Genomic DNA, 14,100 nt, shown 5'->3' on the forward strand with positions numbered 1-14,100 from the left:
GTCACTGCTATAGCTCTGGTTACTGCTGTGGTGTGGGCTTGATCCCTGGCCCAGGAAGTCTTGTCTGCTATGGACGTAGCCAAAACAAAACAACAATCCTGGAAAGCTCTGGCCAGCCCGTGTACTGAGCTGCCATTGGACTGATTCCCCGTGCAGAGTAGCCCTTGTGTTTCCCCTTCAGGTGAGCCTACCAGTGGTTATGATCAAGACCCTGTCTTCAAACCCTGTACCCAGAGTAGAGCTTTGGAAATGATAACTGCTCTCATGCTTGCCCAGGAGGCCCCCAAAGAGACTTGATCAGGGCTAGACAGAATGTCCCCCAAAGATGTCCACACCCTCATTCCTGGAACCTGTCAATATAATGCATTATGTGGCAAAGGGACTTTGCAGGTGTGACTAAGGTTATTGGCTTTATTTTATTTTATTTTTGCTTTTTTTTAAATTAAAGTGTAGTTAATTTACAATGTTTCTTCAATTTCTAGTGTACGGTAAAGTGACCCAGTCACACACAGTTTCCTATGCTGTAAAGTAAGGTCCCATTGCTCATCCATTACAAATATAACAGTTTACATCCCCAAACCCCCAAATGCCTGTCCATTCTACTCCCTCCCTTCTCCCCCCTGGGAATCACTGTCCAAAGAAGACATTTGGATGGCCAACAGGCACATGAAAAAATGCTCAACATCACTGATTATTAGAGAAATGCAAAACAAAACTACTATGAGGTACCACCTCACACCAGTCAGAATGGCCATCATTAATAAGTCAACATATAACAAATGCTGGAGAGGGTGTGGAGAAAAGGGAACCCTCCTGCACTGTTGGTGGGAATGTAAATTGGTACAAACACTATGGAAAACAGTATGGAGGTACCTCAGAAAACTAAACATATAACTACCATATGACCCAGCAATCCCACTCCTGGGCATATATCTGGACCAAACTTTGAAAAAGATACATGCACTCCTGTATTCATCGCAGCACTGTTCACAGTAGCTAAGACATGGAAACAGCCTAAATGTCCATCAACAGATGAATGGATTAAGAAGATGTGGTACACATATACAATGGAATACTGCTCAGCCATAAAAAATATAAAATAATGCCATTTGCAGCAACATGGATGGAACTAGAGATTCTCATACTAAGTGAAGTAAGCCAGAAGGAAAAAGACAAATACCATATGATATCACTTATATGTGGAATCTAAAATATGGCACAGATGATCCTGTCTGTAAAATAGAAACAAAGATGCCCCTTTGTTCCGCAGGGGGCAAATACACGGATGTACAATCTGAATTCAAGAACCAGCTGTACCACCCTAAGCTCAAAAGGCTCATGAATCCATCCTCTTTACTCCATCTCTACTGCCATTGCTCTAGTTCAGACCACTAGCATTTCTTACTTGGACCAGCTCACTTCTGTGCATAACACCTTCCCACCAATAGCTTCCCTTCGCCCTTAGAAGAAAATTCAGACTCTCACTGTGGCCCAAAAGACCTGCCCAAGGGGCCCCAGCCCCTCCAACATCATCCAGTGCTGCCCTTGCTACACTCCAGCCACCCTTAGACTTAGCAAGCCACTTCCTGTCTCAGGCCCTTTGCACATGCTGATACCTCTTCTGCATAGCTCTTGCCATGCTTTCTTTGCAGCCGTTTCTTCTTTCTTTAGGTCTTAGTTTAATTATTACTCAGAGAGCCACCCCCCCAACTACCCTGTATCCCCTGACTGAGATACTCTTTGGGTTTTGTTTCGTTTTGTTTTGCTTTGTCTTTTTAGGGCCACACCCATGGCATATGGAGGTTCCTAGGCTAGGGGTCAAATAAGAAGTGTAGCCACTGGCCTATGCCACAGCCACAGCAACTCGGATCTGAGCCACATCTGCAACCTACACCACAGCTCATGGCAATGCCGGATCCTTAACCCACTGAGCAAGGCTAGGGATCAAACCTGCATCCTCAAGGATACTAGTCATATTCGTTTCTGCTGAGCCACAGTGGGAACTCCCTGAGCTGACTATTTGATTCCTTCATGACAGCTGTCACAATTATTACAGATTTGTCTAATTGCTTTCCTATTTCCCTCACTAGAATGGAAGCCCAGTGCAGACAGGAATCTATTTTTTCTTATTAGCTGTTGATCTTCAATGCCTAGTCTCCAGCCTGGCTCATTGAGGATGCTCAGTAAATTTATCTTATGGAAAGGGCTCTTCTGAAAGGTCTCCTGCAGAGGTTGGACCTCATATCAGAATTTCTTCACTGGCAGATTCAGCAAAGTCATATTATTAAAAGAAATGTGCTCCGTGAACTCTCTAAGAATTCTTCCCAGGGAGGAGAGCACTGCCTGTGATTTTGGGTGATTTACCTACATCACATACCTTTGTCCATCTGAGTATATATTTTTGAAGACCAAGATGCAAGATGTACAGTTGGTGAAAGGCAAGCCATTGGCTCTGTTGAGAATACTCATTTTGCCATCTTTCAAGGGGAAGATGAGCTATTTTACCCTCATGCTAATGTCTAACTATGTTGAAGCCATAAACTTTGACCCTACCTTGTGCTGGAAACGGATCACCATCTAGACCTCCCACCCCAGTGCCTCAGTGCCTGGGTGTGGAGGATGCCAGTGCTGTGCCCACGCAAATTCACTGTTTGTTCAGCCTGGACATTAGGTAATGCTTTCCTGGATGAGGTGCCCAAATGGCTTCGAATGCTGTTATTTACAGCTCTAACGTTTATTTTCACTATCTTATACACAATCTCTGCAAAAAATGGAAATCTGAGTTGGCAGGGAGGAGAGAGCACAGTAACTCCAGACGTAAGAGCCAGGCAGGTGTCAGAGACCATCCAGCCTGGGGGTTCCAGAGCACACACCTGGATTTAGAGGGGCAGTTTGGCCCAGTGGAGGAGGAGGAGGAGCTTTAGAGGGGGAGGTAATCACTGGCTCCCCTGTTTCAGCCAGATCAGTCCTGTTCTTACAGGCGTCAGCTGTTTGGCATCAGCTTTTGGCTAATCTTTTCAGAAAGGGCACCACGGTGAAACATGTGTGAAAATCATCTAGCTTTGAGTACATGTGAGGAAAACAAGGACATAATTCAACCTTACTGACCACGGAAGTCTGGCTGTGTCTCTGTCTCAGGCTTCCTGCAAGATTAATCCAAAGAACAAGAGAGGAGTTTGCTTGTAGCACAGTGTGTTAAGGATGCAGTGGCTTGGGTCACTGCTGTGGCAGGAGTTCAATCCCTGGCCCGGGAACTGCCACATGTTGCAGGCACAGCCAAAAAAAAAAAAAAAGCAAAGCACACAACAACAAATAGCAAAGGAGAGGGTACACCTACCTATCAAAGGCTGGATTGTACTTGTAGTCACCTGTTGAATTTTCACGGTTTCTTCTTCAGTGTTATACTTTATCTTTGCAGTTTTTTTCAGCATGGGATTCTTTCTTTTTGTCCTTTTTTTTTTTTTTTAAATCCAAAGAAGATTTAATACCTCTTCTTATCAAACTCCTCCAAAAAATCAAAGGGAAGGGAACACTTCCTAACTCATTTTATGAGACCAGCATTACCCTAATCCCAAATCAGACAAGAACAAAACACACACACACACACCACACACACACACACACACACACATACATTACAGGCCAATATCTCTGATGAACATAGATGCCAAAATCCTCAACAAAATGTTATTAGCAAACCAAATTCCCATCATTATCTTTCAATTTTTGGGGGAAAAAGTGTGTCTTGTTCTGCAAACTGCATTTTAGGAGAAAATAGTTGTTTTCCCCAGAATCTTCAGCCTTTTGGGGTGTTTCTGTATTGTCCTGCCTAATTGAAAACCTCCCCACAAGCATGTGAATATGTATGAGTGTAAGTGAGCAAGGGCACACGTCCAGTGGACAGCCTCTAGCAGGAGAAGAAATCTTAGTGGGCCGCCCCCCTCCCATTATATTCTGAGATGATCAAGGAAATCATGGTTACCTTTTTTTTGGCTTTTTTTTTTTTTTTCAGGGCCGCACCCACAGTGTATCAAAGTTCCCAGGCTAGGGGTCAAATCTGAACTGTAGATGCCAGCCTACACCACAGCCTCAGCAATGCCAGATCCAAGCTGTGTCTGAGACCTACCTACACCACAGCTCACAGAAACACCAGATCCTTAACCCACTGAGTGAGGCCAGGGATCGAACCCATGTCCTCCTGATTACTAGTCGGGTTGGTTACGACTGAACCACAGTGAGAACTGCTGATCTAGGAAATCAAAGGCCAGGTACTTGCTACTTAAAGTTATTCCTGAAGCCCAGGTAGGTGATGTTCTTGCAGACAGGTGAGGAGCGGTCTCCCTGGAATCCTCTCCACTTTGGGGCCATATTCCTCACTCTCACTCCTAGTTGCCTGACTACATCCAACAGCAGCTTTTAGAAGCATGGCTAGTGTAGTCTTCCTTTTCTCTGATAGCAGCAGCCCATTTATTTGAACTTGTTGGTTTTGTTTTCTGCCTCTTGTGACTAATTAACAGTCACTTTAAATGAATAAATAAATGAAACATAAATACAAAAGATTCCAGGATAAAAATCAAGGGAAGGAAATTCTGGTTCTCAGGGGCAGGAGATTGCCTAGAGCAGAGTTGATGGCTCGAGTTGTAAAGGGACATGAAATGTGGCCTAGAAAAGGCCACTTCATCCCAGACAGACCTGGAAAGGGCACTGGGAGGGTCCAGAGGCCAAGTGCAGGCCCAGGTGGGCAGGAGCTCCCTGAGCAGCTCCACCTCCCACTCAGTTCTTCATGGGGGTTGAACTAGAGCATTGAAATGTTGCCTTTAGGCAGAGGAGGCTGTTGTGTGAATTGCAGGGCCATGGAGTAAACCAAAGGATGCCCAAAGAAAAGAATTTATCACCTCCGGTTTTCTCATGAAGGAAAATCAAATAGCCCCACTTGTTGTTTAGAGGGAGACCAAGAGGACTCTTCCCATGATTTCAAAATCTGAAAGGATGATTCCTGAAATAGAAGGAATTTCCCAGCTTTAATTTTACAAAGTATTTCATTTATTCTTGTGGACATACTGTTCTTTAGAAAGCAAGTCTTCCTGCATGACCTGATTTTAAGTACCAAGCGCTGAGACTTTTCCTTCTTCCATTTGAGCACAGGGCTCAACAGAGCTGAAATTCCTGGGACCACTCTGAACTCTTTTAATGTGCCACGTTAAGGACAATGTTGGATTCTGGAAAAAGCATTAAAACAGAATTGGGAAGGAGAAACCCCTTATACTCAGGTCATGGCTTTTACGCACGCGCACAGATGTTTAATACTGTGCTAGGTGCTGGGGTTGCAGGAATGAAATGCATATCGCTGGGGTCTCTGGGACCTTACAGGGAGCTATGCGAGGAGCAAGAGTTCAGCACTGTCCCTCCTGTTGTCCAGGGAGAGACCCTCTGCAAAGTCATATTGCCTGTCAGGAAATGTTTTCTTCATTTTAGCTTGAAAATAGCCTTGGGGTGGGACTTAAAAAGCATTTATTCCCACCTGATCTGATTGTCCTATTTTCTCAGGCCTCAGCATGGGACCGGGTTGCCAGAGTAACCCTATAAACAATGTCCAACCTATGCCAATGACTATATCTGTTTTTACACTAATATCACCAAGTCCAAGCAACTGACCCTCCTCTGAACAGGACAGGTAGAAGAGACTAAGAATTGTACTTCTTGCTAGATTAGAAGGGAAGATTTTTTTCCTAGTGCAGATTTGAGAAGGAAATGGGACCAGGTATGGACAACTGCCTCTCTGAAGTCAGCCTTGGCCAGGGCAGCCTTGAATCACATACACCCAAGGCTGGCGTGGCCTTGGTGGCAAAACCCAGCCAACTGCAGCCTCTGTGCTCTGCTTCAGAACAAACTGTACATTGACCTGAACTCATTGTATTTCCCACCACCCCAGCCTATAGGGAATGAGGAAATCAGTAGCCAAATATTCTAGAATGGGAGCGGGCAAACTACAGTCTGCAGGCCAAATCTAGCCTGCTGCCTGTTTTTTATAAATAAAGTTTTATTGAGACACAGCCACGACCACTCCTTTACCTAGGTCTGCTTTCGCTCCTTAGCTGAGGAGCTGAGCTGTTATAGCTGGGACCATATGGCCATAGCCTGAAAATATTTTCTGTCTGGCCTTTTACAGAAAAAAATGTGCCAACTTTGCTGTAAAATAAACAGATTTTTGGATTGGAGGGGAAGCTGGAGAAAGGATTTCAAAAAGATAAGTGTATTTTTTAGGGAAAATTGAGGTGAAGACCCGCCTAAGGAAGGAGTCCACATGGAAATCTAGTCCATGGGATTAAAGAGGCTGCTGAGATCCAGACCATAAAGCCTGAGGCAGGAAATGGTCATCTCCTGAGAGAAAGGGTTAAACCTCTTTTCATCAGAGAGGAGTCAGAAATGATGGCTTCTTAGGTCTCTTTACAGTTTCCAGAAAGAATACTTCCAGGCTAAAAAAAAAAAAAAAAATTGACAGGGCTTTCCCAGCCAGAGTTGAGGCTGGAGGGAGGTGGGAGAGACTGCTAGGCTGGAATCTGCCTGATTTAGGCAGTCAAGCTTGTGTTTGCACAGAAGACAAGGGAGGTATGGGTACAAGCAGGCAGAGAAGTTGGGTTTCCAGGAAAACCAGCAGTTTGGCTCACTGGTATCAGGGAGAACCTGTGCTCTTTACACATTAGGTAGGAGAAGTAGTTCTTACTGGCATCTGGAAACTGTGCTATCAGCTAGCGTTCTGAGGCTTCATTCTGCCCACATTTCTGCCCCAGAGAGATGTTTTTCAGTTCCTCTGGAAACAAAATGGTCTTTTGCCCAGAGAGAAGAATCCAGGTCCTGACCTAGGAACTCTTGAGTTTCAACTTCAGTCTCCACAGCGATCACACTGGTCTCTTGATTCCCTGCTGTCTTGATATTTTACCTGTAAGACAACTCCATTCCCAGCCTGGGAGGGTCTTGCCTGAGCCGAGGCTCTGCCAGGGCTTGGTGTGCCCAGCCCACTTTTGTTCATGCCCTTACCCAAGTTGGGGGAGCCATTAGGTTGAGGAGTAGTCCATGCATCTATTGCTGCATCACGGATGACCCCAAAACTTGGCGGCCTAAAATAACCGCAGTCAGTCATTTTGCCCCTGAACTGGAAATTTGGCAGGGCCTGCTTCAGACAGCTCATCTTTGCTCCACATAGTGTCAGCTGGGGCAGCCTGGTGGGGCTGGGGGACCATCTTCCATGATGACTGTCTCAACCAGCCTCGGGTGGATGCTGCTGGTCACTTTCTTTCTGTATGAGCCTCTCTATGGGAAGCTTGGGCTTCCTTACAGGATCATAGCACCATTCCAAGGGCAAACGCCCTGAGGGAACTCAGAGGAAGCTCAATTTCTTTTTATGACTAGGCTTGAAGATGGCAAAACACAACTTCCTCTGCAGCCACAAATCCACCCAGCTTCAGGGGGTGCAACATCAACTCCGCCTCTCTACGGGAGGAAATGGCAAAGTCACATCGTAAGGACTGTAATGGGAAACACTGTGCATTGATTTTTAAAAAGTCCAGTCATCCACACAGAGCAAAATTCACTTTAGCTCTGGCTCCATGATCCTCTTACTGCACTGTCAACTAGGAAACCCTCATGGCGCTCACTCCTACACACCTTAGCTGTCACTCACATTTGCTGGTGTAAACAGTGACGCACAGTGCCTAAGACAAACACAGGGTAATAGACACAAATTCCCACCCGCCAGCTAAGAGCGAATCTGCATTAACAAGAGTGTCGCTGAAGGTGTTATTTACATTTTATAAATGTAGAAATTGAGTCCTGGCCTAATTTCTAAGCTTGTGCTTTGTCTTCTTATGATAGTTTGTGCTTCATTTTAGCTGATCGCTATAAACACTCACTCAATGTGTATGCGTGTGTGTGTGTCTGTGTGTGCTAAATTGTTGGATGGAAATTTAGCAGCACTAGAGGATTTAACAAAAGCTAGAGAAGCTAGTTTGATGGACAGGAAATAGAGTACAAGGGAAAGTCAGACCAAGGACAGAGCTTTTCCAAAGCAGCCACTTCCTCGTTGGGAGGCTCTGCACTTGCTTGTAGCTGAGGGACAGGTGCTGTGTGTAGGGTCTCCAGCTTTGGTATTGGTAAGCAGTGTATTCACATTAGCCCAGATTGGAGCTCCCACCCTTGGGCTCCCTATTTCAGGGGTCACCACATCTCTCAGAGCATGTGTGGTCCTCCAGTGTTGACTGAGCAGCTTTTACACACTGGGCTCTGAGGGCAGGCGCTGGGGTGAACAAGACCGATATGGTCCCCATCCTCAAGGAGCATAATTTTTAGCAGAGGAGAGACCTGTAAAATTAAGCAGTTATGATGGAGATGAGCGGCAGAAAGAAAAGCGTGTGAACTGCAAGAGCCTATGACAGAGCCCAAGTTCGTTGGGGGCTCAGGGATGTGGCTTTTGATTCGCTCGTCAGAGGATGAGAGGGCATGTACCACGGTGAACGGGGTGGAGGCATTTGGGATCGGCTTGTGGGGAGACACTGAGGAGGGAAGTTATAAGGCAGTCTGAGGGGTGGCTGCCACGAGAGAGTCAGAGTGACGGAGCTGGGGAGGGCAGGGACCAGATCGATATCTGTAGGTCACTTCTGACTTGTTTGTTCTCACCTGCTCCCCACCCCGCCTCTGAAGGCAGGAAGTCAAATAATCTCTTGTCTGTAAAATGGGAGAGACACTTGTAAAGAGCTGAGGCAGAAGCTGGGTTCAGTGGGGCCTGAAGCTCCTGTGAGTTGGAATGAGCCCTTCTCTTGCAGAAAATCAACTAACATTATGAATAGGAAGTGAGGGGCAAGACACGGGTGGGGGCGTGTCAGGGAGGGACCTCACACCTTCCTGAGCTGGGGGCTAAATCCACCTTTGGTGTCTCTCCTCATTGCTCACCTCAGAAAGCCTCCTTCTCCCACCTGAGATATTCATGTGGCATCACATCTACTTCTTCCTGTGTTCTCCCTGATGGAGATGGCAGGTAAATCGCACATGCCTTCTGCTGAAATCCCCTGGAAATTTGGCTCTCTCCTTGCCCACGGTATTGTCCAAAAGAACATGGGAATGTCCTCTTTTTGTCCCAAGACTTTGAGGTCTTCCCCCACACTCCAGGCAGGGAATGTTGGCTGGAACATCTTTTGGAAACGTGACATGGGCATCTGCATTTCCATCAGCAAAATGACTCCATCTGCTTGGGTCTAGACTGTTTGTTGGCCAGCACGTTTGCTGGAGTCCACGCGGCCCCTCTGAGAAGCCTCCTCCTGGGCTCATCCTGTGGGAGGGGGCCGAATCACTGGGACTCTGTTCTGGGTTGGGGGGCGGCCCACAGACATGAGCAGGGATGACGAGGAAGCTGAAGAGTGAATAAATGACAACTGAAAAATGGCCACCAGCTCTTCTCCCAAATCCCACCAGAGTGATTACAGGCATCCAACAGTAGTGAAGAGCCTTGTCAGTGTAGACACAGAGAGCCTGGAACCAGGATAGGTGGAGACCAGATTGAGGGAGGGGCCACAGAGAGGAGAAAATTGTTAACTCCTCCCAAAGCCACTCCCGATTCCCTCTGTCCTCTACACACAGATCCAGGCACACGCCACAAGCCCTCCTGAAAGAGGTTGGGTTTGGCGTGAGGAGCTTTAGGCCCCAGTGCTGGGTAGGGCTTTGGCCCTCAAGGCCTGGTCTTGGTTACAGAAAGGATGCCCCATCCCTGTTAACTCCTGGTGGCCCCACCAAGACATGGGAAAGTATCCCTGAAGCCGGTTGTGGGGCCCTCAGCCTCAGAGTCTAATTGCCTTTGACTTTTCCCTTTGGTGCTAAAAGTTATAATATGGTCCCCTCGCTCAGGCAGAGCCCATCTCAAATATGGGTTTTCTGCTTCCCCAAGACAGCAGAGGGCAAGGTCAAGACTGTAACCTAAGACTTCATGACACACCTGGGTTATTATTCACTTCTGTGGGAGAGCACTGAGAGATCTTCTCAAAGCTGGAGAGAACCAGGTACCTTTCTTGAAAAAGCCCCTCGAAGAAGTTCTTGAGGAGCCTAAGAAATGAGTCAGATAAGGAGTGTCTTCTGTGGTCAAGGCCACCTTGGACTTGAGCTTCCTTGTTAACTGCTGAGGATCCCTTGCCCTGCAGGGAGCGGGCTTCATTGGGGGAGGGGACTTGGGGGTCTCACAGGAAGAACTCCCGCTGATTTGGAAGGAAGTGGTTCGCTTTTATTTACTCCTTTGCCACGAGATCCTGTTCTAACCTTCCTGTTGCGTCTCCCTCACAGACCGTGTTTGAAAGGAATTGCCGGTCCGAGGACTGTGCCGCCGACCTGCAGCTTCAGGGTCACCTCTTACTCTCCAGGTGAGTCCATGCCCCTTTCTTGACTTGTTCTGGGGAAGCTGATTGTCTTGACTCCAGGCCCAAAGTGTGCAGCTGCAAAGTACATAGGTTACAATGAAAAGTTGTGGCTTTAAAAATGGCATATTATTCAGTAATTTTAGCAACAGCTATTATTTTAGGAAGGAGTGGTTTGGTTTTTGTTTTGTATGCAATCTCACATATCTCACAGTTTAGCCTATATCTCTAATTTTCCTGAGCATTTGTGTATAGGAGGTTATTTTGTGTTTACTTCTTATATGAAGTTGAACCATATGAAATTGCCAGTATTTAACTGTTTGGGACAATTCATATGATTCATGTATTATTATATAAAGATTGTTTTTATTTTTTCTGCATGTAGTAGCAGTGGCATCTGCCTTAACAACCAGTGGTTCTGCGGTGGGAGGAGTGGAGGAGCGAGGTGGCCATCTTGACCCAGGGAACAGGCAGCCTCTCTCCTGGAGCAGGGCTTCCTCCCACCTCACCAGCAGTTCCCAGGTGAACCCCCAGCTAAAGGTGAACCTTCTGGAAAGGCCTTCTCCTTCCTCTCTGCCCACCTTTTGTTTTAGACTCCCTTTGGGATGAAGGTGCTGGTCCTGGGACGTTAAGCCACGTATCAGAGAATGGGGTCCTTTCAAGACAATTCATTCCAAGAGATTGTTTTAGCTTGTATACTATTTATTACCATTTCTCAAAAATGTCTAGTGTTGATAGTTGTTCTCAAAAATGCTACCCTGTGTCCCTTGACCATGAGACTTAAGTTTGGGTGGAGTGAAAGAAATATCCCATCATGGACCAATAACCACACAAGGACACTTTTACTTCCGGTGATAAATAATCTATTATTCATCTCAGGGAAGTAATACTAAGAGTTGTCTTCTTTTGTTTGTGTTTACTGGGGGAAAAGAAGGTGTAACCCCACCCCCAACACAAAAACACAGATACTCCAAACCTCTTAAGTGTTAATTATCATTACTTTTGCTTAGGACAAGAGTGGAAGATTAAAGTAGCTCATGTTTTGCCAAGCTTAGAAAATTATTTCAAACTGATGAGTAGATACTGGATTATTTTAACATTAATAAGAAGGACCTCCTGGGACTATTAGAGAAACCAGTTCTAAAGAAAGTTCATAAGTTATCAGATCATGACTTTTAGTTTTAGCAGGGTCTTCCAAAAAGTTCTTTAGGGAAAAAGTCACTTAAAAATATATGGATTTGTTTTATCTTGAGGCAGACTGTAAATGGTAGAAATTTATTTTGGATCATGGAAAGCTTCATTTGGTGGGAAAATGTTCACTTGCTCTGAGGTTAAATATTAGAAAAGTCCTGATGTTCTTGCTGCCTATTAGTGGATGGTCAAATTCATCTCTGTTGCATTATGCTTTTGATATGTTAAGATATAAAACCTAAGGCTTATGTCAATAAGGCAACTTGTCGCTAAAGCTGCCACCACTGCTCCACCCTGGCCTCTCAAGAATATTGGTCAGAGCCAGGTCTGCTCCTTGCACCCAGTAATCAATAATACTAGAACAACTGGTATGGTGGCCAGGGCCCAGACTCCTGTATGTATCAGCTAGCTAGAACTACAAAAAAGCGCTGCGTAACAAACCACTCAAAATTCAGTGGCTTAAAACAGCAATCATTTATTTTCTTGGGTCTACAAGTCTGCTGAGGCTTGGCTTGTCCAGGCTGAATTCAGCTGGATCTTGGCTGACTCACTTATACATCTGGGGTTCAGCAGCAGGTAGGTGTATCCCAACTAGAAGAAGATGACCCCTTTCAGCTATGCTTTGTATGTTGTTCATTATCCTGCTGGAACCAGAGGGCTAGCCTGGGCTGCTTCTTCTCATGGCACAGTGGAGGACTAACAGAAACATGTGATAATTCTTAAGGCCTAGGCTCAGGACTAATGCATTCTTACGTCAACCTTATTCTGTTGGTCACAGCAAATCATATGAGCAAACTCAACGTCAAGGGACTGGAAAATAATCTCAAATGAGAGAAAATGAGAGGACCTGCGAGTCATATAGCAAAGGAGATTAATATAGAGAGTTGTAAAAAATGGAAAAAAAAACATAATATAATCTATTCTACCATGTAAAGAGCAGGGTGGCTCTGTCATTTTCCTGGTGCCTTATACTTTTGGGGACTAGTTCAGCCTCTCTTGCAATTCCATCTTCCTACAACTCAGGCATGAGACCTAGAGAGTTGGGGGAGGAGAGTTTCCAAATCTCTGAAACAATGTCCTTGGACCAAAGCTCTGAGCCTCTCCCTGGGATGAGTTATTTCCTAGGAGGCCACTTGGTCTCACAAAATAGCCTTTGGGCCAGATCCCCCATTAAACAAAGCTTCATGAGACTCTTGGGCCCATAGTTGTCCCCAAGGGAGCCATCAGAGAAACGCTAACTGGTAGTTGGATAAGTAGAGATAGAGAACTAAGCCCAAGGTTTCAGTTATATTGAATTTCCCCAGATCTCTCTGCAGAGCCAAGCACAAAGTGAGAGAAGGCACAGTCAGAAAACTGCTCTTGGAAGCCAAGGTCTGCATTTGGTTGACAAAGTCTTGGTGGTTTGAACCAGATTGAGTTGCTTTGGTTATCATGTGACTTTCTAGATTCAGGATTGCCTGGGATGGGATGTACATTCCTTCCTTGTTCAGGTCAGGGAAGAACTGGGCACTAGGTTGCAGAAATGAATAGCATGCAGGCTCTGCTCTCCCCGGGGATGCCCAGTATGGCTAGGTGCTGTCAGTGCCTGGTCACTGCTGGAAGAGGGAGGTGGGTCATCACAGGGCTCTGGAGAGGCTTCCAAGAGGAGGAATTAAGAGGAATGAGGAGGATGCAGGCATTCTGGGCAGAGGGAAAATGTGAGTGGAGGTGCAGTGGTGCAGAAGGCAGGATTCCTTGCAGACCTGCAGATATCCGGAGTGAAGGAGGTGGTCAGGAAGTATTTTTGCCATGAACTTCTCTGCTGCAGACACACAAGCCACAAGCGTTTTTGCTGAGCTTTCACTACCTAACTCATTGACTGTAAGGCACCTATGCTCTAGAAGATAAAAAGTAAAAGAACATCATTAGACAGGCCATAACGAAACATGAAAAATGAATAACAAAACTGAAAAGACTTTATTGCAAAATACAAAATACGTGAATACATTTAAAATGTGATTTATTTGCCCATTGAACATCGCATTTTTTCTTTTTTTGCTAAGATTTCTTTCTCCGTGGAGAGAGGTATCAGTTTCCAAACACTAAGATGCACTTTTGTACCTGAGCTTCATGTTGTGTCGTGAAAGCCTCTACAGTGTTGTGTATTCTCAGCATATTGTCACTTATTCACTGATAGACATTCCAGGGTTCTGTGGGAAAGGTGGATCCACCTTTGCACTAAAGCATTTGCAAACTGATATGTTAGCTTTGTCTGGTATAATATGCAAGCTGGCTTTACTCTCTTATTTCATAGTTTCAGTAAGTTTTATCACTGTGTTTCCTGTCAAGCCAATATATATAGCTTTTATCATCTACTGCCTCAAGACTGCCTGTCTACTTGTCACTATATAGACCATTATGAAGGCTAAGATTTATGTAATATAGATCAACCAGTTCTTTTATCTTTCATAGCAAAAAAAGATAAATGGACTTTAGTTATGTGGCCTTATGGCCTTTTAGTTTTGTGGTGAAAATG

The 14,100-nt window shown here is 45.4% G+C and overlaps 1 protein-coding gene across 1 annotated transcript in view; it reads left to right on the plus strand.

Moving 5' to 3' along the window:
* Positions 1-14,100, plus strand: part of ITGA9 (integrin subunit alpha 9) — a 355,238-nt gene that overhangs the window by 192,256 nt on the left and 148,882 nt on the right. Inside the window, exon 17 of the mRNA XM_047770180.1 lies at positions 10,324-10,400. Within this exon, the coding sequence (XP_047626136.1) occupies positions 10,324-10,400 (77 nt within the window). The remainder of the gene's footprint in view (positions 1-10,323; positions 10,401-14,100) is intronic.

Source organism: Phacochoerus africanus, chromosome 1, assembly GCF_016906955.1.
Source record: "Phacochoerus africanus isolate WHEZ1 chromosome 1, ROS_Pafr_v1, whole genome shotgun sequence".
NCBI lineage: Eukaryota > Metazoa > Chordata > Mammalia > Artiodactyla > Suidae > Phacochoerus > Phacochoerus africanus.